General features: G+C 41.4%; 1 protein-coding gene across 1 annotated transcript in view; it reads left to right on the top strand.

Annotated features, from left to right (window-relative positions):
- Positions 1 to 22,947, top strand: part of fat2 (FAT atypical cadherin 2) — a 169,556-nt gene that overhangs the window by 106,707 nt on the left and 39,902 nt on the right. The window contains exons 9-12 of the mRNA XM_073067318.1: positions 8,497 to 8,707; positions 12,426 to 16,487; positions 17,781 to 17,977; positions 18,974 to 19,127. Coding sequence (XP_072923419.1) covers positions 8,497 to 8,707; positions 12,426 to 16,487; positions 17,781 to 17,977; positions 18,974 to 19,127 — 4,624 coding nt within the window. The remainder of the gene's footprint in view (positions 1 to 8,496; positions 8,708 to 12,425; positions 16,488 to 17,780; positions 17,978 to 18,973; positions 19,128 to 22,947) is intronic.

A 22,947-nucleotide genomic window follows, 5' to 3' on the forward strand; every position in this document is an offset into this window, starting at 1 on the left:
CAGCAGATTCAGATCCGGATAGCTGTGATTGCAGAAAGCCTGAAGTCACACCAGGCAGCAATTCCAATTGAACCTTATTTCTTATACCAGAATACCGGGGGACTATATTGCCATTTTCAGCTTGAGATAGTTAATTGGGATACTTCAATTTCAATTTAATTTAGTTCCATAGCAGTGGCATTGAATGAATCATCGTCTGATTCTGTGGAGGCTGAGGATTATATTTCTGAACTGGAAATAATTTTCATTAGTCCTAGCAACATATGGGAAAACCCTGAACTGAGCCAATCCTGCACCAACCGCCATATGTTAGTTGTCATTGAGCAAAATGATAAATTGCATTAGTTTCCAAGCCACTGGTATCCCCATCTTGATTCAAGGTCAGAAATGCGATATTCCTGTAGCCTATTTTGCCATATTTCCAGGTTGTAAAGCCACACCCAAGCCTTTAAACCTACAGATTATTTCACTTTTCATCACAAGTACCATGACGTAATGTATTACCACATTAAATCACATCTTAAACCAAGAAGTAGGCTTCAATGTAATGGAGCCTTCTTCTTCATCTTAAGCCCATCCATCACCTTTACTGAGGCATAGACTGCCAACAGCAGCTGACCAGAGTCCTTTGCCCTGGGCTGTAGGTCAATCAGCCCTGTGGCTTCTGTTGTCACCACACAACTTCATTCATCTTCTAGGCAAAGATCCTTTGCTCTCTGGGGGATGATGTCTTTGGAGCTTCTGTTGGTGTATCTATAGCTGTGGGTTTGGAGTTGCTAGCTCCATGCCCGACTCTCTGCCTTTTACAGCCAGGCTTTGGACTATCCATGGCACATTTATATCCCAGTCCATCACAGCCATCACTGGTAAAGCCATATCCACCATTGAGCACATTTGCAAGGAGCGCTGCCACAAGAAAGCAGCATCCATTATCAAGGACTCCCATCACCCAGGCCATGCTGTCTTCTTGCAAATACCATTGGTCAGGAGGTACAGGAGCCTTAGGTCCCAAACCACCAAGTTCAGGAACAGTTATTAGCCCACAACCATCAGGCTCCTGAGTCAGGGCAGAGAATATCACTCACCTCATTTCTGAACTAATTCCACAACCTAATGACTCACTTTCAAAGTCTCTGCATTCATGTTCTCAGTATTATTTATTTATGTGCACAATTTGTCTTTTGCACATTGGCTGTTTGTCCGTCTTTCTTTGTCTATTGTTCATTGATGAAGTAAGTTTCATAGATTCTATTGTATTTCTTTATTTTCCTGTAAATGCCTCCAATAAGTAAATTTCAGGGTAGTATCTGATGACATACAGGCACTTTGATAATAAATTTACTTTAACTTTGACAATAAACAAGGACAAAAAGACATTATCCCAGTTCTAATTAACCAACAATATATATTTTATAAACGGAATGTCAAATTTCAGATGAAGCAAAAACATTTTAAAGAATTCAATATCATTTTTTTAAATGTAGTTGTTCAGAAACTGGGCAGATTAATGCCACAAGATGAGATTTATTAAAGCAATTGAAAAGGAGAAATTTGACTTTAGTTCCTAGTGTAAGAGGAATTTCCATTATACTCCTTTTCCTTCAGCACTATTGAAAATGGAAACTATATTACAATAGGTGGGGAATACATCTGACCAACCATCTTCAGTTAGTAGTTTTTAATAAGAAGGGCTGACCAAGCATTAATACAGCACTTATCATGGCTTTAGGACATCGTAAACCATTTCACAGCTTGAAGAATAATGTGGTTATAATCAGATGACCTGTTCTAATGTCGATTGGCCAGTTAATAAGTGAGCTTTCATAAAACATGGGGGTTGAATCTTTACACCCATGCAAAAAAAAATGGAGTCTTGGGCTAGCTTGTCAGCCACAATATTTTTGAATGGTGATGTAAACTGTCAAATCTGTTTCTATCTCCACAGATGCTCTCTGACGTGCTGAGTAATTCTAAACATTTTCAGTTCGATGTTTTTATCCCAGATTTTCAGCCTCTGCAGTCTTTTCTTTTGTTCTCCCATCATACTGTTCAGTGATGAACAAAGTTTAGCCTTTTAGAAATGTTTAGCAGGTGATTGGCAGGCAACTTTGTAAGAAAACACTGAGACGTAGATCGATAGATACTTCATTGTAGGCAACATAATGTCATGACAACTGTTCTCTTTTCTGGTGTAGCAACTCTCGGCCAGCTCAAACATCAATGGTCCTTGGTAGTGAAGATTGAAGTCCACCACTCAAGCTTCATCCTGTGTCCTTCTTGTTGTCTATGCTTTCTCCAAATATTGATCAGCATGAAGGCATGCTACTGTAACAGCATAGGGAGGATGATAGCTTGCATCGGGATTTGAGTTAATTAGATGTGATGCTAAGTTGCTGTTTCCCATTATCTATTCTCTGCAGAAAGGTAGCAAAGCTCCAAAGGAAAATAAGCTGGCATTTGCTTCTCCATCTATATGGCTGGTGTTCAGCAACTGAAAGCACTTGCATTTTCATTATGACATTATGATAATGAAATGCCAAGCAGGCATTATAGATGTGTTATTAATCAAAAACTTGATGCAAGCCTACTTGTATCCATAAATGGCACTTTCATCAAAGTTTCATGAGCGTGAAGAAGATCTTTAGAAGTTCTTTTTGGCAGAAAATATGCCCTTATTAGTTCTACTATAGTGAGGTAAATGTAACTCCTTCAAACAACCTCAGATAAAAGCAGAAATTGCTGGGTGTTCTCAGCATGTCAGCCAGCACCTGCAGAGAGAGAAACGGAGTTAACACTTACTCTTTCTGCTATCTTCCAACAAACTAATTTAGAGCAGTAAATGCATATTACTCCACTGTCATATTTTGTATTCCCAGCTCACCTCATTTTTTTTTTGTGAAGTAACAATCTGTATAGATAAATCCAAGATCCTTGATTGAAACCTTCAAGGTCACTTTATGTGGGAGTTAATTAATTTAGGTTACACTGTCCGGTGTAAACTCAGGTTGTATTGGAAAGTATTGGGCTGCATGTGGCAGGGATAAAATAGGCTTCAGACAACGTGGACACACAAGAAACGGCAGATGCTGGAATCAAAAGCGATGAGTAAGATACTGGAGGAACTCAGTAAGCTGCGCAGCATCTGCAAGAAAACAAAATAATTTTAAGCTGCTTGGGGGGAAAGCAGATGTGGGGATGTCAGAGTTGTGTTTCTGCATAGTGTGTGGAGGGTGTGTGAAACATGCTGCCGAAGATGTTGGTAGAGATACATATACACTCAGAATATTGAAGAGACTCTTAGATAGGCAGATGGGTGAAAGAAAAATGGAGCACTATGTGGGAGCAAAGGGTTAATAATCTGGCACAACTTCATGGGACAAAGGGATTATATTTGCTTCACTATTCTATGTTGCTTTGTAAAACTTGACCCAGCCATATAAGGAGAATGTTTCCAACGGTGGGAGAGTCTAAGACCAGAGGACACAGCCTCAGAACAGTGGGGCGTCCTTTTAGAACAGAGATGAGGAGGAATTTCTTAGCTAGACTGTTGAGAATCTGTGGAATTCTTTGCCACAGGCAGCTGTGGAGGCCAAGTCTTTATGCATATTTAAGGAAGAGGTTGATAGGTTCTTGATTGGCCAGGGCATGAAGGGATACAGGGAGAAGGCGGGAGATTGGGCTGAGAGAAAAATTGGATCAGCCGTGATGAAATGGCAGAGCAGACTTGATTGTCTAGTTTTGCTCTGATATCTTAGGGCATATATGTCAAACTCAAGGCCCGCGGGCCAAATCCAGCCCGCGGTGGAATTATCTTTTGCCCGCGAGATAATATCTAATTACTATTAAAGCTGGCCCCAGTAATCGAAGCGCCTATGGCATATGATATGGCTAATGCTGAGTTTATTCAGGTACCAGGTTTTCAGGGTTTTTAGTGTTTATTCGGCAGTCTTGCTCGGCAGTCTTCTTCATAAGAAACGGAATTTGTAAAGTGAAACACTTTGTAGTTATAGCAGAGACTGAGACACATGAGAGCAGGCTGAAAAAACGGAGGCAACGAAAGCTGCGTTCGCACGCATCCGACTGATCCGGCCCGCATGAACCTGCATTTTGCTCAATCCGGCCCGTGACCTAAAATGAGTTTGACACCACTGTCTTAGGGTCTTATAGTCTAAAATGAGGGTCAGATATAAATAGAGGATGTCATTACAGCTGATGATCAAATGCTTGGCCAGAGGTGATTGGTTTCAAACAGCATCTTAAATGGGGAAAAAGAAAAAGCAGCAGAGTTTAAGGAAGGAGTTCCAGCGTTTGGGACTGTATTAGCGAAACTACGACTGCTGATGATGGAGCAATAGTTTTCAAGTAAGATCAGGAGGCCAGTTCACACAGTGGACAAATATCCCAAAGAACTATTGGCTACAAATCACCATATCAGAGAGGGAGAGATCCCAGATGCATTTGAAAACAATTCAGTCCTGAATGCAGGGTTACGACTGCAAATATTGACAACTCCTTTCCCCTCTCATATGTTCCTTGACCAGCTAGTGATTGCTTGTTACCTTGAAGATAATAAATACTAAATCACTTGAGGGCCAAATTAATTGTGTTTTGGTTTTGTCACTTAGCGTATTAAACAGAAGTCAGAGAATAATTAATTGGAATTAAGCAAATTAAAACTTACCATGTGCCCATGTTACTGACATAGAGAGAAACACAATTAAGTCCATAGTTTAAAAGTCTAAGCAAGTGATATTACTATAGACTTTTTAAAAAGAAAAGTTAAATCGTTCATAAAATATTGGTTCAACTGTGTTTAAAGTTCAAAGTAAATTTATTATCAAAGTACGTACAGAAATGTGCGATAATCTTAAGCACATACTGCATATATAGCTAGGGTGCCTAAGACTTTTGAACTGTGTGTTACAAAAACAAATTTAATGATATATGTGAGTGATGATAAACCTGATTCTGATATGGGCCTCTATTGAGGACCAAGAGTGGGAAGGGGGTAGAGAGAAGAGAATCATGGTTGGAAAATTGGAAGGATGAGAGAAGGGAGCAGGAAGCAATAGAAAGTGATGCTGTAATGATTAATAAACAAATTGTTTGGAATCATATGTTCTTGCCAGGTGTCTCAGGACTAGGTGTGCCTGCACACATGCTACCACCTGCCTCGGTACTCCTCCTCTGCCACCTGTCCCACACCCCTCCACCCTCACCATACTTTCCTCCCACCAGACTTACAAACTCGCTTCCGTGTTAACAAATACAGTAATGTGTAAAAATCTTAGACACCCTAGCTAGATATATCTATGTGCCTAAGACTTTGCACAGTACTGTACATGTCACCATATACCACCATGAGATTTATTTTCCTGTGGGCAAATTTACAGTAGAATAAACACATACAATAGAATCAATGAAAACGTGTACACACATAGACCACAAGCATCCAATGTGCAAAAGACACACTCTGCAAATACAAAAAAACAGTCATCATTAAATATATAATAAATAATATTGAGAACATGAGTTGTAACATCCTTGAAATAATTCCAATAGTTAAACCAGAAAATAATTGAACCATTTCAAACTAAGGTAAACTAAGTAGCATTGGATCTGTGTCAATACTGTTCTGCCAGAAAGACAGTGAGTTGACTCCCAGCAAATGACTCCGTAAGTAAAGGCTTGATGGACAAAATGGCAGCTTTCCAGAAGAGTTCCTGGATATTTTGCCAATATCATAAAATTGGATGTGTTTCATTTTCAGAAGAATGTGATCTGTAAATCACTCTTAAATAGTGACTTACAGTACTGTGCAAAAGTGTTAGGCACAAATATATATATATATATATATATATACATATATATTAATACTGCTGAGCTAATACAAAGCAAAGTACTCTTGTTTCTGTTTCTCAAACTCCTTTCAATTTTAATCAATATATAGTACAGTGCAAAAGTCTTAGTCACCCTAACTACGAGGGATGATTGATATGTTCGTGCCCTAGGGTAGAAGGAGATGAGTTAAATGCACATGCAGATCAACTCTTTGAGTGATTATGTAGAAAGTTTGAAGTTAATAACTCATCTCCTTCTACCTTAGGCCATGAACTTATCATTCATCCCTGATGAGTTATTAACCTCAAACTTTCTGCATAATCACTCAAAGAGTTGACCTGCACGTGCATGTAACGAGAACTGTATGACTCATCTCCTTTTACTGTAGGCCACGAACTTATCAAACACCCATCTGTAGACACTTACTGGAGGTCCAAGATTCGTGGGCTAAGTGTGTAAATGTAGGAGGGGACTATGTTGAAAAATAAATGTGCCAGGTTTTCTAAAATTGGCTCCTACCTTAGGCCACAAACTTACCAATCACCTCTCGTATATATACACAGTATGTGCCTCGTACTCTTGCACAGTATCTGAGTGAGATTAATTGCAGTCTCTGATATCAGACATGATAACTTTATGAATTTGTTTAATGCATCAAGTACAATCTATTAAAATGTTTATTTATTGTTGACCTGGATGGTGCTGAGTTGTGACCACTACTGAGGCACAGCTCACATTTAGTTATTATTTTAATTGTTTCTTTGGTTTGCAAGGATAGTTTTTGGGACACAGAGGGGACTTGGGTGTTAAGTTAGGGTTTAGGAACAGGATCGTTGGGGGAATTAAGAGTGTTCGAAGACAAGCAACACAGTCATGGCACTCACTGTCTGCAGGAGGCTGGAGTTGGAGGCCTATCTTGGGGTTAAAGGACTGTGTATGCATGTGTGAGTGGGAGGAAGGAATGGGGCTCAATTTTACTTTTGCTCTTTGGTTGTTCTGTGTTTGTTCTGTCATACACTGTGGACATGCTATTTTGGCACTGGAATGTGTGGCACCATTTGTAGATTGCCTCCAACACACCCTTGGGTGTGTAGGTTATTAATGCAAAAGAATTTCACTGCATATTTCAATGTACGTGTGATAAGTAAACTTGAATCTTGATTTTATTTCCTACCATGAATGAATTAATGTTCTAACACATTGTAAACTCAGAAGCAGGGGCACAGAATGTATAATGGTTGGGGAGCTTCAATCCATCACCCAGAGATTCTTGACCAAGTGGAATGAATAATGGAGGGTAAAATTGCTAAGTGGGGCTTATGGCAAGCAAGTGAGCAAACATGAGGGAAAGCCTACACTGCCTCAGGTGAAGGAGGCTCATGTCAATGTCTGGTAGGAGTGACCACCTGTACACAAGGTCTCATATTCACACTGAGGACAGCCTTCACCAGGAGAGTGAAGAAGCTGCAGATGTTGCAAATCTGAAGCAAAGACAGAAAATGGTGGAAACACTTGGTTGCTGCTGGGACTGCCGAGTGCTTCTGGCATTTTCTGCTCTTGTTACAACCAACATCAGATCAATATGTGGAACTGCCAACTTTGCAAATTAGAGAGATTTAGGTAGATATAGTTTTTGATCCTCTATCAATGACAATGATAAGAGAATTTGCAGAAGAAGCATAACATAAAATGAGTTTACAGTCTGCCGCAGAAACGTCACTGGGCAAGTGATACAGCAGTTCGTGTTGCTGCCTCCACAGCACCACAATACATAGGAGCAGAATTAGGCCATTCAGCCCATCATATTCATTGTACTAGGCTTGATTCCGACCTCTAGCACTGTCCACATGGAGTCTGCACTTTCATCCTGTGACTGTGTGCATTTCTTCTGGTGTCCTGGTTTCTACCCACATACCAAAGATAAATGGGTTGGTTAAGTGGCTGCTAGAAGTTACCCCTTGGTGGTGAGAGAATCAGAAGGGAAACATATGAGACCGCAGATACCAATGGAGGGAGCTCAGCGACTCACCAAACCCCTCAAAAGGAAGTTGGATCAACATAGTAAAGAAAGAGCAAGTTGCAGGACTGGAAGGAAATAAGAGAAACTCACGGAATTGCTCTCAGAGCTTGCAGAGACCTAATGGGCCGAACTACATGCCTCCCTCTGCATCTTAATGAAATTTACCAGTTGCAGCTGTACATACTGAGACTGAAAAGCGAATCAGAATCAGGTTTATTATCACTGACACACGCCTTCAAATCTGTTGTTCTGCAGTAGCAGTACATTGCTATACATTAAAAAATTACTAAGTTCCTATCATAAATACATAAAATTAAATATGAATGGTGTAAAAAGACCAAAACAGTGAAGAAGCATTCGTGGACCATTGAGAAACCTGATGGTAGAGTGGAAGCAGCTGTTTCTAAAACATTAATATCAGAGACACTGCTCAGGGGTCTTAGATCTTATCCCAGGTCAACTTTGTATGGGGCATATGTTGATTTTGGTATGATTTAACAGCTCCCGGATGCCAGAAGAACAGGGTAATCTGTTTTGTTTTACTCAAAACTATATAAAGGTGTAGTTTTTGAAATCCGTATTGTCAATTAAATTAAAATATTTCTGTTACCATTGCTTGTGCATGTGTTTGACAGGTGCGAGACCAGGAAGTTCCAGTTAAACGGAACTTTGTACGAGTCAATATTAATGTGGTGGATTCCAATGACCACCCACCCAGGTTTACCAGCCCTGCTTACAAAGGCAGTATCATAGAAAGTGCACCACTTGGATCTGAAGTTCTGCAAGTAACTGCCTTGGACAAGGACACAGGAATAAATGCAGAAGTCACATACTCCATTCAATCAGGTAACAATGTTAACATAAGATATCTTAAAGACATGGCTCAAGGTGAAAGCTAAAAAGTTTAAGGGGAACATGAGGAGAATCTTTTTCACTTAGAGGGGAACAAACTGCAGGTGAGCATGCAAGCTCGATTTCAACGCTTAAGAGAAGTTTGGATGGCAGGGGTATTGAGGGCTGTGTCAATGGGACTAGGCAACTTAAATGTTTCGGCATGGACTGAGTGGACCAAAGGGCCTGTTTTGTGTGTTAACTTTCTATGATTCTATATCTTAGATACTCATTTCATGCAATTGTTAAACATGGATAACTGCATATGGATTAACATATCTTTAAGCTTTAACCCTGAAAGTTTTATATTTCCTTTATCACAGCAATAAACTGTTCTATAATTTCAGGAGTTTACTCTGAAATGGGAATTAATTTATTATTGTCACATGTGAAAAGGTGTAGCCCGTGCCCATACACTGAAAAGCCTGTCTTGCTTACTGTTCATACAGATCAGATCATTACACAGGACGTTGAGGTAAAACAGTAACAATGCAGAATAAAGTTACAGAGAAATAGCAGTGCAGGTAAACACTGAGGTGAATGATCATAACAAGGTAGTTTGTGAGGTCAGGAGTCCAACTTATCGCACCAGGGAACCCAGGATGGACCATGCCATATTTTGATTCTGTATAATATAGAAATTTAGAACATCATTCCAAAACTTGCTGTTCAAATCCATGATGCTATCTTCTGCTTTCCAATTTTATAGGGATGGGAGGAATTTCTTTTCTGGTCATTTTCTGTGCATGGGAGGATAGTGGCCAGGGTTATGTTAACTTTCACTCATTCTGTGCCACTGACTTTAATGGGGGTTAACATGTGCAGGTGAATACATCTGGTAGCTGATATTTATGTGCTTCTAACTAGTGACCAAAAGCAAAACTCTTCCCAGTTCCTAATGTTCTTTCTTCAGTTCTCTGAATCTAGCTAGAGGTCTCACAACTTTTAGACCATAAGATATAGATGCAGAATTTGGCCATTTGGCCCATTGAATCTGCTCCACCATTTCATCATGGCTGATCCATTTTCTCCTCTCAGACCCAATCTCTTGCCTTCCCCCCCACCCTCCCACCCATGTCCCTTCATGCCCTGACCAATCAAGAATCCATCAACCTCTGCCTTAATCAATACATAAAGAATTGGCCTCCACAGCTGCCTGTGGCAATGAATTCCACAGATTTACCACTCTCTGGCTAAAGAAATTCCTCCCCATTTCCGATCTAAAACGATGTCCCTCTATTCTGAGGCTGTGTCCTCTGGTCTTGGACACTCCCACCATAGGAAGCATCCTCTTCACATCTAATCTATAAAGGCCTCTCACCATTCGATAGGGTTCAATGAGGTCACCCCTCATTCTTCTGAATTCGAGGGAATATAGGCCAGAGTCTTCATATGAAAAGCTGTTCAATCCTCGAATCATTTTTGTGAATCTCCTTTGAACCCTCTCCAGTGTCAGCACATCCTTTCTAAGATAAGGGGCCCAAAACTACTCAAAATACTCCAAGTGAGGCTTCACCAGTGCTTTTTAAAGTTTCAAAATGACATCCTTGCTTTTATATTCTAGTCCTCATAGCTCTAAAGTTAGGGCTTCTCTGATTCCTTAATGTCACTCTGCTGAGAAGTGAGACAATTGTTACTTACACAATTTAAAATTTTTAATGTATATTTCTTATTGCAATTTATAGCAGTTTATGTGTTGCATTGTACTGCTGCCACAAAAGAATGAATTTCACAACGTTCAATAGCTAGGGTGCTAGAGACTTTTGTAAAGCACTGTATTTGTCAACAGGAACAAAGAGCAAATTTGTAAAATTGGTAGGAGCAAAAGATGTTGGGAATGGTGAGAGTGAAGTGCCACGGGAGGGGTGACAAACAGGTGGCAGAGAAGGAGTGCCGGGGAGAGGGTGGTGCAGGTGCAGGCACACCCAGCCCTGAGACACCAGATGAGGTCAGTTGATCCAAACAATTGGTTTAGTAATCATTACAGAATGTTTCTCTGGTGTTTCCCACTCCCTTCCCTCTCTTTCCCTTTTCCCAACAATGATTCTTATCTCCCTGCCCCCCATCCACAATAGAGACCCATATCAGAATCAGGTTTATCTCATGAAATTTGTTTATTTTTGTGGCAGAAACACAGTGCAATACATAAGATTACTACAGTGCAATATATAACATTACTACAGTGCTGTGCAAAAGTCTTGGGCATCCTAGACAGACACAGGACCAGGAGTAGATCATTTGGCCCATTGAGTCTGCTCCACCATTCAATCATGGCGGATCCTTTTTCCCCCTCTTCAGCCCCACTCCCCAGCCTGCTCCACATAACCTTTGATGCCGTGGCCAGTCAAGAACCTATCAATCTCTGCCTTAAATGCACCCAACTACCTGGCCTCCACAGCTGCCTGTGGTAACAAGTTCCACAAATTCACCATCATTTGGCTAAAGACATTTCACCACATCTCTGTTCTAAAGCTCTGCTATCCTCATGCTGTGCCCTCTTGTCCTAGACTCCCCAACCATGGGAAACATCATTTCCACAACTACTCTGTCTTGGGTTGTCGACATTTGAAAGGTTTTAATGACACCCCTCCCCTTCCTTCTAAGTTCCAACGAGTACAGGCCCAGAGCCATCAACTGCTCCTTGTATGATCACCCTTTAATTCCCAGAATTATCTTTGTGAACCTCCTCTGAACCCTTTCCAATGCCAACATATTTTTTCTTAAATGAGGAGCCCAGAACTGTTCACAATACAGATGAGGCCCCACCACAGCCTTATAAAGCTTCAACATCACATCCCTGATTAAATTATAGACCTCTTGAAATGAATGCTAACATTGCATTTGCCTTCCTCACCACCGACTCAACCTGCAAGTTAATCTTTCGGGTGTTCCGCACAAGGACTCTCAAGTCCCTTTGCATCTCAGAATTTTGTAGTTTCTTCCCATTTAGAAATTAATCTGCGCATTTATTTCTTCGACCAAAGTGCATGACCGTGCATTTTCCAACATTTATTTCATTGGCCACTTTCTTGCCCATTCTCCGAATCTGTCTAAGTCCTCCTGCAGATTTCCTGTCTCCTCAACAATACCTGCCCCTCCACCAATCTTCCTATCATCATATGTGCCTGAAATGTTTGCACAGGACTGTAAAAACAATCCTATATCTATATACACACACAAGGAAATGCTTGAGTGTGGCCATATATACATAAGATTAGCTTATATATTTGAGGCAGATTGTATGTACCAAAAGTGACACCAGGTGCGGAAGTATCTGTACATTAGATTACTGACAGGAAATGATAAAGTGACAAAGTGACTTGGCAAGAGGAACTCTGCTAGGTAGCGTCAGGAACAATGAAAACACAGTAGGACAGTGGCTGTCAGTGTCAGTATGAGGTGTGGAGTGTAAGTGTGTTTGGAGGGGGCTGGGATGAAGGGCCTTGAGGGGCTGTGGAGATGAGTGTATAGGGCATGGTGGGGTGTTTTAATGGGTGCAGGTGATGGCTTGGTAGAGTTAACTGTTTTTTGCATCTGGTGGCTCTGGTTTGCGTAGCCTCTTCCCTGATGGGAGTGGGACAAACAGTCCGTAAGCTGGTTGGGTGAGATCCTTCATGATATTGGTGTTTACCATTCATGAGAAAGAATGACATTCCTTCTAAATATTTTACAGGGAACAGTGGCAACATGTTTGATATTGACCCAGCTTCAGGCAAGATAACCGTGGCTAAGAAGCTAGACCAAGCAGTCAAAGGATTCTACAGTTTGACAGTGAAAGCCAAGGATCAAGGCTATCCTCAACTCAGTACCCTTGTCGATGTCGACATCACAATCACTGTTTCTGATAACTCGCCTCCAAAATTCCTGATAAAGGAGTACTTTGCAGAAATCAGTGAAGCGACAGAGATCGGATCATCTGTTGTTATGGTATCTGCAGCCAGTCAGTCAGCCGTTACTTACGAAATTAAGGACGGAAACCTAGATGGCACATTTCACATCAACTCATTTACGGGCGTAATATCAGTTCAGAAGAAGCTGGACTTCGAAAACATTTCAGTTTATAAACTAAGGGTTTGGGCCACCAATATGGCAGGTCTATACAGCAGCTCCCTGGTATTAATCGACATTTTAGATGAAAACGACAATGCTCCTGCCTTTATTCAATCTCAGTACATAGGTAAAATTGTTGAGAATTCTCCAATAAACAGTCTTGTGCTGGATGACAGAAATGCACCTCTCATTATCCAAGTCAGTGATCGAGACAAAGATATCAATGGTATGGTGGTGTATCAGATCATGGAACCCGATATGCTGAAATACTTCTCTATTGATCCTGATATGGGTACACTCAGCACGGCCACTGTCATTGACCATGAACTGAACTCTGTCTTTCATCTTACCGTGCAGGTGCACGATCGCGGGCATCCCAGCCTGTTCGCAAAAGAAGTAGCGAGTATCACTGTAACAGTAACGGATATTAATGACTGCCCACCGAAGTTTGAGAAAGAGCTGTATGAGTCCACTTTACTGACCCCTGCTCACAATGGAACTGCTATTCTCACTGTTAAAGCCACAGATGCAGATTCTGACAGCTTCTCAACGATTGTGTACAGTATCGTGGAAGGGAATAATGAGGATGCATTCACCATTGATTCAGCAACTGGATTAATTTCAGTCAGGAACACGGGCAATCTCAAGGACCATTTTGAATTGATAGTTAGAGCGTCTGATGGTACACATAAAAGCACTACAGTGGTAAAAATAAAAATATCCAACATAAAGGAAAGTGGCCTCACCTTTGCTCAGAGCTTATATTCATTCTCAGTGTTAGAAAACACTACGCTGGCTGAAACCTTGGAGGTTGTGAAAGCCTCGGGCAATCAATTGAATGAACCCATCTTTTATTACATATTAAATCCAGATGAGAAGTTTCGAATCATCTACACATCAGGTGCTTTTCAAACGACCGGGATGGTGTGTGATCGTGAGGAAAAAGAAGAATATGAGTTTGTCATTGAGGCCCGTGATATGCGCGATCCTCCCAGGGTTGCCCACACCTTGGTTAAAGTCCTTGTGGAGGACGTGAATGATAATGCTCCGGAATTTATTCACTTACCTTATCTAACTACAGTCCAAGATGACGCAGAGCCGGGTGATGTTATAATCCAAGTCTCTGCCATTGATAAAGACACTGGAGACAATGCAGTTGTCCACTACAGCCTTCTGGATCACCACAGGTATTTCTGGATTGATCCGTATCTTGGAGATATTTCACTCAGCGAGCACCTTGACTCTGAAGCAGCAGATAAGTACATATTAACCATCAGAGCTCAAGATAGAGGGGATCCACCACGTTATGTCCAGACCGAAGTAGTTGTTACTATAAGAGATAAAATCAGCCCCGTGTTTGAGAAAGCCTACTACAGGGTCAGTGTACCCGAAAATATTTCTCCCTACACCCCAGTTTTTCACGTGCATGCCTACAGCCCTTCGGGGTTCCGACTGATCTACAACATCGTCACAGAGAGCGCATTGCACCTATTCGCTATCGAGTTCAAGGCTGGAGTGCTGAGCGTGATAGATTTCTTGGATTATGAAAGGCAGATGAAGCACACGTTCACGGTGAGAGCCACCGACTCAGTGACCGGATCGTACGCAGAGGCCGTCATTGAGATTGAGGTCGAAGATGTCAATGACAACCCCCCTGTGTTTGTGGAAGTGGTCTACAGTGCGACATTATCAGAGGCCTCGGCCATTGGCACTTCGGTGGTGAGAGTGAGTGCAACTGATGCTGATTCTGGAAGAAATAAAGTTATTAGCTACCAGTTTGCAACCATTATCAATGGTTCAGAATACTTCCATATTGACACCTCCAATGGACTTGTAACAACAGCTCGTGTACTTGACTATGAACAAGTTCAGCATTATACGCTTACAATCAGGGCTATAGACAATGGTATTCCTCCATTAAGCAGTGAGGTTCTTCTAAATGTAAATATTTTGGACTTTAATGATAATCCACCCATATTTCAGCAGAACCAATATGAGACAACAATAAGTGAAGTGGCTACTTGTGGCCATTTTGTTATCCGGGTTCAAGCAAGAGATTCGGACAGCATGGACATCAATAACCTGGAGTATATAATCTCAGATGGGAATGAACAGCGGCATTTTACAATCGGGACAAAATCGGGAATAATTTCTGTGTCAAATTCATGCAAGAAAATATTAGAAGACAATTACCACTTGAACGTGTCTGTTTCTGATCGGGTTTACAGACGATCTATACCAGTCCAAATTAAAACTACCAAGACAAATAAATACAAGCCCATCTTTGATCAAAATGTCTACGAGGTTGAACTTGCTGAAAATGCAAAAGTGGGGACACATGTGATTCAACTCCTCGCTGAAGATTCAGACTCTGGCTCATACGGCAGTATCGATTACACAATCATAAATAAGTTAGCAAAAGAGAAATTCAGCATAGACAACAATGGTCATATCTTAACCTCACAGAAGCTGGATCGTGAGAACTCAACAGAAAAGCTCATCGCCATTAAAGTGATGGCAAAAGACGGCGGTGGCAAGGTGGACTTCTGTACGGTCAATATTATATTGACGGATGAAAATGATAACGCTCCCCAGTTCCAAGCCGCTGAATACAAAGTTCACATCCCTGCCACCACCCTTAAGGGAGCCCCTGTAATCCAGATCGTGGCCGTCGATGCTGATGAGGGCATGAACGCCGATGTCACCTACTCCGTTGCGTCCAGAGATGACAAGATCGAGGAGATACTGGAAATCAATCCTCTCACAGGATTTATCACCATCAAGGAGAGCTTGGTGGGACTAGAGAACAACTCCTTTACCTACTATGTGAAGGCACAGGATGGGGGTTCCCCACAGCAGGATTCCTGTGTTCCTGTCACTGTCAAAGTTATCCCACCTGAGCTGTCAATCCCGCGATTCTCAGAACCGCTGTACTCCTTCTCGGCCTCAGAAGACCTCCCAGCTGGATCAGAAATTGGTCTAATCAAGGCAGAGTCTGACCAACCAGTTATATATAGCCTGGTGAAGGGAAACACTGATGAAAGTAACAAGGACGAGGTGTTTACCCTTGATAAGAACACTGGAACTTTGAAAGTTGGCAAGAACATTGATCACGAGAAAACAAAGTGGTACCAGATTGATGTAATTGCTCAGTGCTTCCATGGGGATATTGAGGTTGCTTCCTCTGTGTCTATCAATATCCAGGTGAAGGATGTTAATGATAATCAACCCATTTTTGAGGCAAATCCATACAAAGCTTTCATCCCAGAAAACATGCCAGCAGGAACCACAGTGATACAAGTGACGGCCAATGACCAGGATACAGGGACCAATGGACATGTGACCTATAGCCTCTCCGGTGAATTTGATGATGTCACGGATGTTTTTGCTATTGATGGTGTGAGTGGATGGCTGACCACCCTGAAGGAATTGGACGGCGAAGCAAAGAGCAGGTACAAGTTTGCCGTCGTGGCATTCGATCACGGGGGAAGAGTGCAGCTGTCCTCAACGGCCATCGTAGAGGTTGAGGTCAGTGATGAAAATGACAACCCCCCGCAATTCACGAAGAGGATCTACAGGGGCTCACTCAGTGAAGACAGCAAACCTGGAGAAGTGGTTGTTGTCCTCAGTATGACAGATGCGGATATTACAGAATCCAACAGACAAGCCACCTGCTACATTACAGGTACCTCTTTGGTAAATTACATCCAGAGGACTGCTGATGTTTAGAAATTTAATTATTTGCCTCCAAAATACTGGGTGCAATTTTTACCTTCACTGAATAGAATTCAGCCTATAGTAGAACTCACCTGGTTTCCATTCCAGTTATGACCAGCACTCCTACATTACTGCTCCACGTCATATAATGGTTGGATTAGGCAGATTTTACAATATATATGTTCTATCTGTTCACCGTCAAGCAGTGAAGGTGATGAAATACTGATTCATTTTTTATTCATTGCTGAGTGAATCTTTCATAGCCTTTTCCCCAAATTCTCTTCCTTTTAACTAAAATTTACCTTGAAAACAAATGTACCTTGATCATTTGTTCCCAGAGCTTAACCAAAATCAGAAAACGCAGGAAACATTCACCAGGTCAGGCAACATCTGCAGAGAGAGAAAAAGTGTTAACATTCTCTGAACTGGTACTAAAGAGACCCTACCATTAATAAAGAAGAAAACTACAAGAAAATATAAATAAATGTGGACCTGTTTATAGAAACATTTCTTCAATGCTTTTTGATTTGGAATGAGGATTGCCTTCTCCCACTGTGATTCTATTTTTAAGGCTGGTGTTGAGGGGAAGTGGTAGAGTTGTGTTTGTTGTAATAGAACATCCTGGTGGGATATCTGCCAAAAGTCCACAGGCTTGAGTCTTAAACCAAATACACTGCAAAATTTGTCTAGGAAGCTAGCTGCAATAACCACGCAGATACAATGAAATCAGATTGCCAGCTCCAACCATTATATGATGTTGAGCAGTAATGTAGGAGTGTTGGTCATCCTGCCTGCTAAGCAATGGTAGGAATATGTGTCTATGAATGGTCCCCACCCTTTCATCCCAGAATATTGAAAAAGGTTTACTTATACTTCACTCTTCTCACCCACTAATGTTGCCAGAATATATATCCTTGATTCCATGGTTGTATATGGTGACTATCCACTTTGATAATGTCTACTTTCAAACTTTAAAATTTACTTTATGAATTGCAGTAGAATAAATGTTTACATTAACAATTTAAGTAAATATTACTGTTATCAGACAAAGCTACATTTCCAGCTGAAATCCATATGAGGTCTTCATCAGAGTCCAGATAAAGGTTCTTGATCTGAACCGTTGACTGTCCATTCCCCTGCATGAATTCTGCATGAGCTGTTCAGTTCCTCCAGCATCTTTTTTGACAACTGCAATTAAATCGGGCATGATTTAAGTAAGTTTTGGCATCAAAACCTGTTAATTAACAATTTGTTTTGATAGATGGTGACCTCTTGGGCCAGTTTGGGATTGAAAAATTTGAAGACCAATGGCGGGTTTATGTAAAGGAACCATTGGATCGGGAGGAGCAAGAGAAATATGTTCTAAATATCACAGCTACTGACGGCAAGTTCTTGGCTGAGTCTGCAATCGAGGTTCTCGTCCACGACATTAATGATAACAGTCCACGCTGTCAACCGGTAAATATCCCCAAATAACTTTGGTGCTAATGATGAACTTTGTACCATAACATCATAAGAGAGGAGCAGACTTAGACCATCCAGCCAATCGAGTCTGTTCCGCCATTCCATCATGGCTGATCCATTTTCACTCTCGATCCCATTCTTCAGCCTTCGCACCGTAACCTTTCATGTGATGACTGATCAAGAGCCTATCAATCTCCACCTTGAACACACCAAATGCCCTGGCCTCCTCAGCCACCTGTAGCAATGAAATCCACAGATTCACCACCCTCTATTCTGAAGCTGTACCCTCTGGTCCTAGGCACCCCCACTATAGGAAACATCCTCTCCACATCCACTCTATCTTGGTCTTTCAACATTCAATAGGTTCCAATGAGATCCACCCCCTCATTCCTCTAAATTCCAGCAAGTACAGGCCTAGAGCCATCAAACACTCCTCATATACGATAACGTTTTCATTTCCGCAATCAGTCTCATAAATCACGTCGGTGATAAGCTGAAGTACGAGGGACCACAGCCCCTTACACTTCTCTCTGCTTTACCTCAGAAAACACGACAAAGTGATTAAATTCCACCAAATACTAATGTATTTACATTTCTCTAATACCCTCAGGCACTGCATTAGCCTATTGAAAATAAAAATTCACTACTTAAGAAATTGAGCACTTAACTGGTGGGCAGCATGTTTAACCTCACTTTAGAACAGGGAACAACAGCACAATGCTGTTGGCCAACATGCCTGTGCTGACCACGCTGCTAATCCACCTTAGAGGTGCAAAAGCAACTGAGAGTCACCATTGGTTGTCTGGACATGACGGTGCATGCCACTCTTCGACAGGGAATGTGTTAATTTTCCTTCTTTAGTCAACACGGGCAACGTGCCCTGAAACAGGGTACGATTAAAGAAGGCACATAGTTTCCATTATGTCTATGAATTTAGAATAAAGACAGCGATATTCTTCAGCAGTTTGACCTTGGCCTTTCCTTTCCCAGCTGATGTACAAAGAGATCATTTCAGAAGGAGCACCTTGGGGGCAGTTCATCTTGAAAGTTTCTGCAAACGACCCAGATGCTGGCAGCAATGCTCAAATTACCTACACTCTGCTAGGGCTGGGCGCAAACAAGTTTCGACTTGACCCACAGACAGGTAAGAAATAAACAGTTGATTCTGGTGTTTATATTTAAATAGCACGGTGTTATTTACTCACATCAAACGAAACTGTGATAAGCAAGCCTGCCGCCTATGGAGGTTCTCACATTAGTAACAGATCCAGAGCACAGTTTTCTGCAGTACATGTTACAGCCTGAGAACTGGATGGTGCAGAAACATAAAATGAGGAGAAAATTAAAGTTCAAGGAACAGTACCCACACATGATCACAAAAAGGAATCTGGTCATCAAGTCCCAGGTGTTTGTGGTTTGTGCAGGTATGACCTGCATTTTTTACACGTGTCAATGCACCCTTTTGCCAATTTTAGTGGAGATCAAAAAATAGATGTTTTGTTTAGAAACAGAATGTACATAACTCTAGAGATAAAAGGAAAATAAAATTATCAAATAAGTGGCTCATCCCAATTTAACTGTAGATCAAAAATGAATATTATTTTGTTTAGAGGTGGAATGTACACACCTCTAGAGGTAAAAGGGAAATATTTATAAAGCCGTAAGACATAGGAGCCATTCGGTCCATCAAGTCTTCTCTGCCATTCCATTGTGGCTGATTTATTATCCCTCTTAACTCCATTCTCCTGCCTTCTCCCCTTAATCTTTGATATCCTTGCTATTCAAGAGCCTATCAACCTCCACTTCAGATATACCCAATGACTTGGACTCTATAGTTATATTTCCCTCATCCAAATGGTTATCTTTTCTGAGTGGCAAGATCAAGCTAGGTGCACAGTCACAATATGCACGAGTTTATTCTGACAGCAGAATGACTATTACCCGGCCTAAATGCCAGAACATCTTTCATCACTTCAAGCAGCCCGTGGATTGCATGAATATTATCAACGCCCTTCAGGAATCAGATATGGAGAGTGATTGCCTGAGCAGCTTGTAAAAGGTATTGGGCAGAATGTTTCACCGCCAAGTTTCAAGGCCTTGCTTAGCCAGTCATGAGAAAGCCCTCCCTCCTTGGATGCTTCCTACGTTGTATGTGAAGTTGAAAGTTCAAGTACGGTAGCGTAGCAGTTAATGTGATGCTATTACAGCTCAGGGCATCCGAGAGTTCGTAGTTCAATTCCAGTGTTGTTCTGTAAGGAGTGTCTGTACATCCTCCCCGTGGAGTGCATGGGACTTCCCCAGGTGCTCTGGTTCTTCCCACAGTCCAAAGACGTACTGGGGAGGTTAACTGGTTATTGTAAATTGTCTCGTGATTAGAGTAGGGTTAATCAGGGTTGTGGGATGGCTGGGGCAGCATGGCTCGAAGGGTTGGAAGGGCAGACTCAGTGCTGATCATTAAATAAATAAATAAAAGTATTATCAAAGTACATACTGTGCTATACACGTCATCATTTACAAACTTGCAGTTCATTTTCTTGTGAGCGTTCCCAGTGAATACAAGAAAAACAATAGAGTCACCAAATGACCACACCCAGCTGGATGGACAGATAGCCAAAATGCAAAAAAGTTACCAGACCAATCCAACACAATTCAGGATCCTACAGCAGTTTAACTCAATCTGATTACTTTCACAGACACAACTAGGTGGCAAACGTCATTTACCAAAATCTTGCTTTAAAATACAAACTCATAAAAGACACCATCTCTTATTATAAATACAAGCCTGATCCAGTTTTAGAGTCAGAATCCTACAAATTATATCACGACTGATCCAATATTACAGACAGGACTATCTATAATATCCGGCCGGATATAATCTTACAAGACAAACAAGGAGGACCAACTTACTTAACAGATATAGCCATTCCAAACACACATCACATACAGAAATCAATAAGGGAAAAACACAGGTAATATGCTTAATTTAAAGAGAAAATTGAAACGCTATGGAACATGAACAGGGTGTACATTGTCCCAATAGTCATATCTATAACTCAGATAATCCCAAAGTCACTACACAATGGAACTAAACAGTTAGGCCTACACAGCAATATTTATGTAAATCTTCAGATAGCCACCATACTAAACACCACTAGAATAGTCTGAAAGCTCCTTTCAATTGAGTGTCTACAAACAAGAGAAAATCTGCAGATGCTGGAAATCCAAGCAACACACACAAAATGCTGGATTCCCCTTCAGAACCCTTGATATCCTATGATTTGACTACCAATCACCCCGCACGTTATTCCTGGGCCGGGCGTTTACAGCATTTAATATGCCGGAGGATGATAGGCGAACTTCGGAAATTCCCGGAACCTCAATAAAAGTGGGGTGCGACTGAGAACAAGCGGTCAGACAGAACATATGGAAAAAAGTATAGTCGACTTCGGAAGTCCACCCGATCAAAATTGCAGAAAATAGCAATAAAAGAAGGACTAACCAGAAACCAGAAATAAACTTAAAGCATAGTAGTACAGCCAGTAGAGCTGCTGTCTCACATCTCCAGTGACCTGATTTCAAACATACCCTTGCACACTTTCCTGTGATGTTATGGCTTTCCCCCTCTCACGTTCAGGACATGTGGGTTTGTAGGGAAACTAGTGATTGTATATTGCCCTTGTGGCTGCTAGAATTGATTGCAATGTGCAGAAGGAAAGTTAGTGGGGAAAATCAGAAGGGGATGGAATTGCTTTGTGATATGCTCTAGACAGTGGATTAAATGGCCACTCTCCTTGTTGTTTTGAAATGCCATTTGAAAATCTTTCCTTAAGAAATATACAATATGTAAAAGGAAATTGTGAATCATGCTAATGTAATATGACTGGAATGATATGGCTTATACTAAAAATAGTGATGTGAAAGTTATACATAAACATTTATTAGATGCCTCCTGTACTATATTTGTGGTCTTCTGCTGCTGTATCCTATCCACTTCATAATTCGACTCTTCTGCAAACCACTGTTGTAATGAGTGATTACTTGAGTTACTGTTGTCTTCCTGTCAACTTGAACCAGTCTGGCCATTCTCCTGTAACCTTTCACATTAACAAGGCCTTTTCACCCCCTGAACAGCTGCTCACTGGATGTTTAGTTTTGACTTTCTGTCAGTACCTCCAGTTGAACTCTGTCTTTTTGTGTTTTTCCCCCAAGCTGTCAGTCTGTGGTTTCATATTGCCATGTGCTCCTGTCCCCGCTCCTGCTCTACTCCAGCCCCTGTATTACTGAGTACTCCGTCTCTCATCTGCTTCTCATCATTACCTGTATTGCTGCCCCCTGGGTCTCATTGTGCTCCACCTATCATCTGCCTCTCTGTTTATTGCTCAGTGTATTTCAGTCCTGTGTTTTCACCTGTTTGTTTCCAGATTGTGCCCGTGAGTTTTCCTGACCCTTTTTCAGCATTTGTATCTGTACTCTGTCAGTCTGAATATTGACCCTGCCTGTTTCCCATATAGCAATCACAGCACAGAAACAGGCCATCTCAGCCCTTCTAGTCCGTGCCGAACAAATTCCCGATTCTGGTTTTGGATTTCTCTGGATGTTTTGATCTCTGCCTGAACTTTGATGCCGACTTTGTTTGCACCTCGGGATTTGTTACTCAATTAATATCACTGTGTGCACAATACTGGGTCTGAGATTGGATCCCTGCTCCAGCATCCTGACATTTTCACACCATTCTCTGTAAGCTCTAGATACTGTGCGTAAACATCCACAGTCTCTGAGATACTCAAACCACCACGTCTGCAAGTCACTTAGATTACATTTTTTTTGCCCATTCTGATGTTTGGTCTGAACAATAACTGAATCTCTTTATGCATTAAGTTGCTGCCACATGTTTGGCTTATTATATATTTGCATTAATGAACAAATGTACAGGTGTATCTAATGAAGTGGTGACTGAGTATTTG

The sequence above is a fragment of the Hemitrygon akajei genome, chromosome 15 (genome assembly GCF_048418815.1).
Source record: "Hemitrygon akajei chromosome 15, sHemAka1.3, whole genome shotgun sequence".
NCBI classification, from domain to species: domain Eukaryota; kingdom Metazoa; phylum Chordata; class Chondrichthyes; order Myliobatiformes; family Dasyatidae; genus Hemitrygon; species Hemitrygon akajei.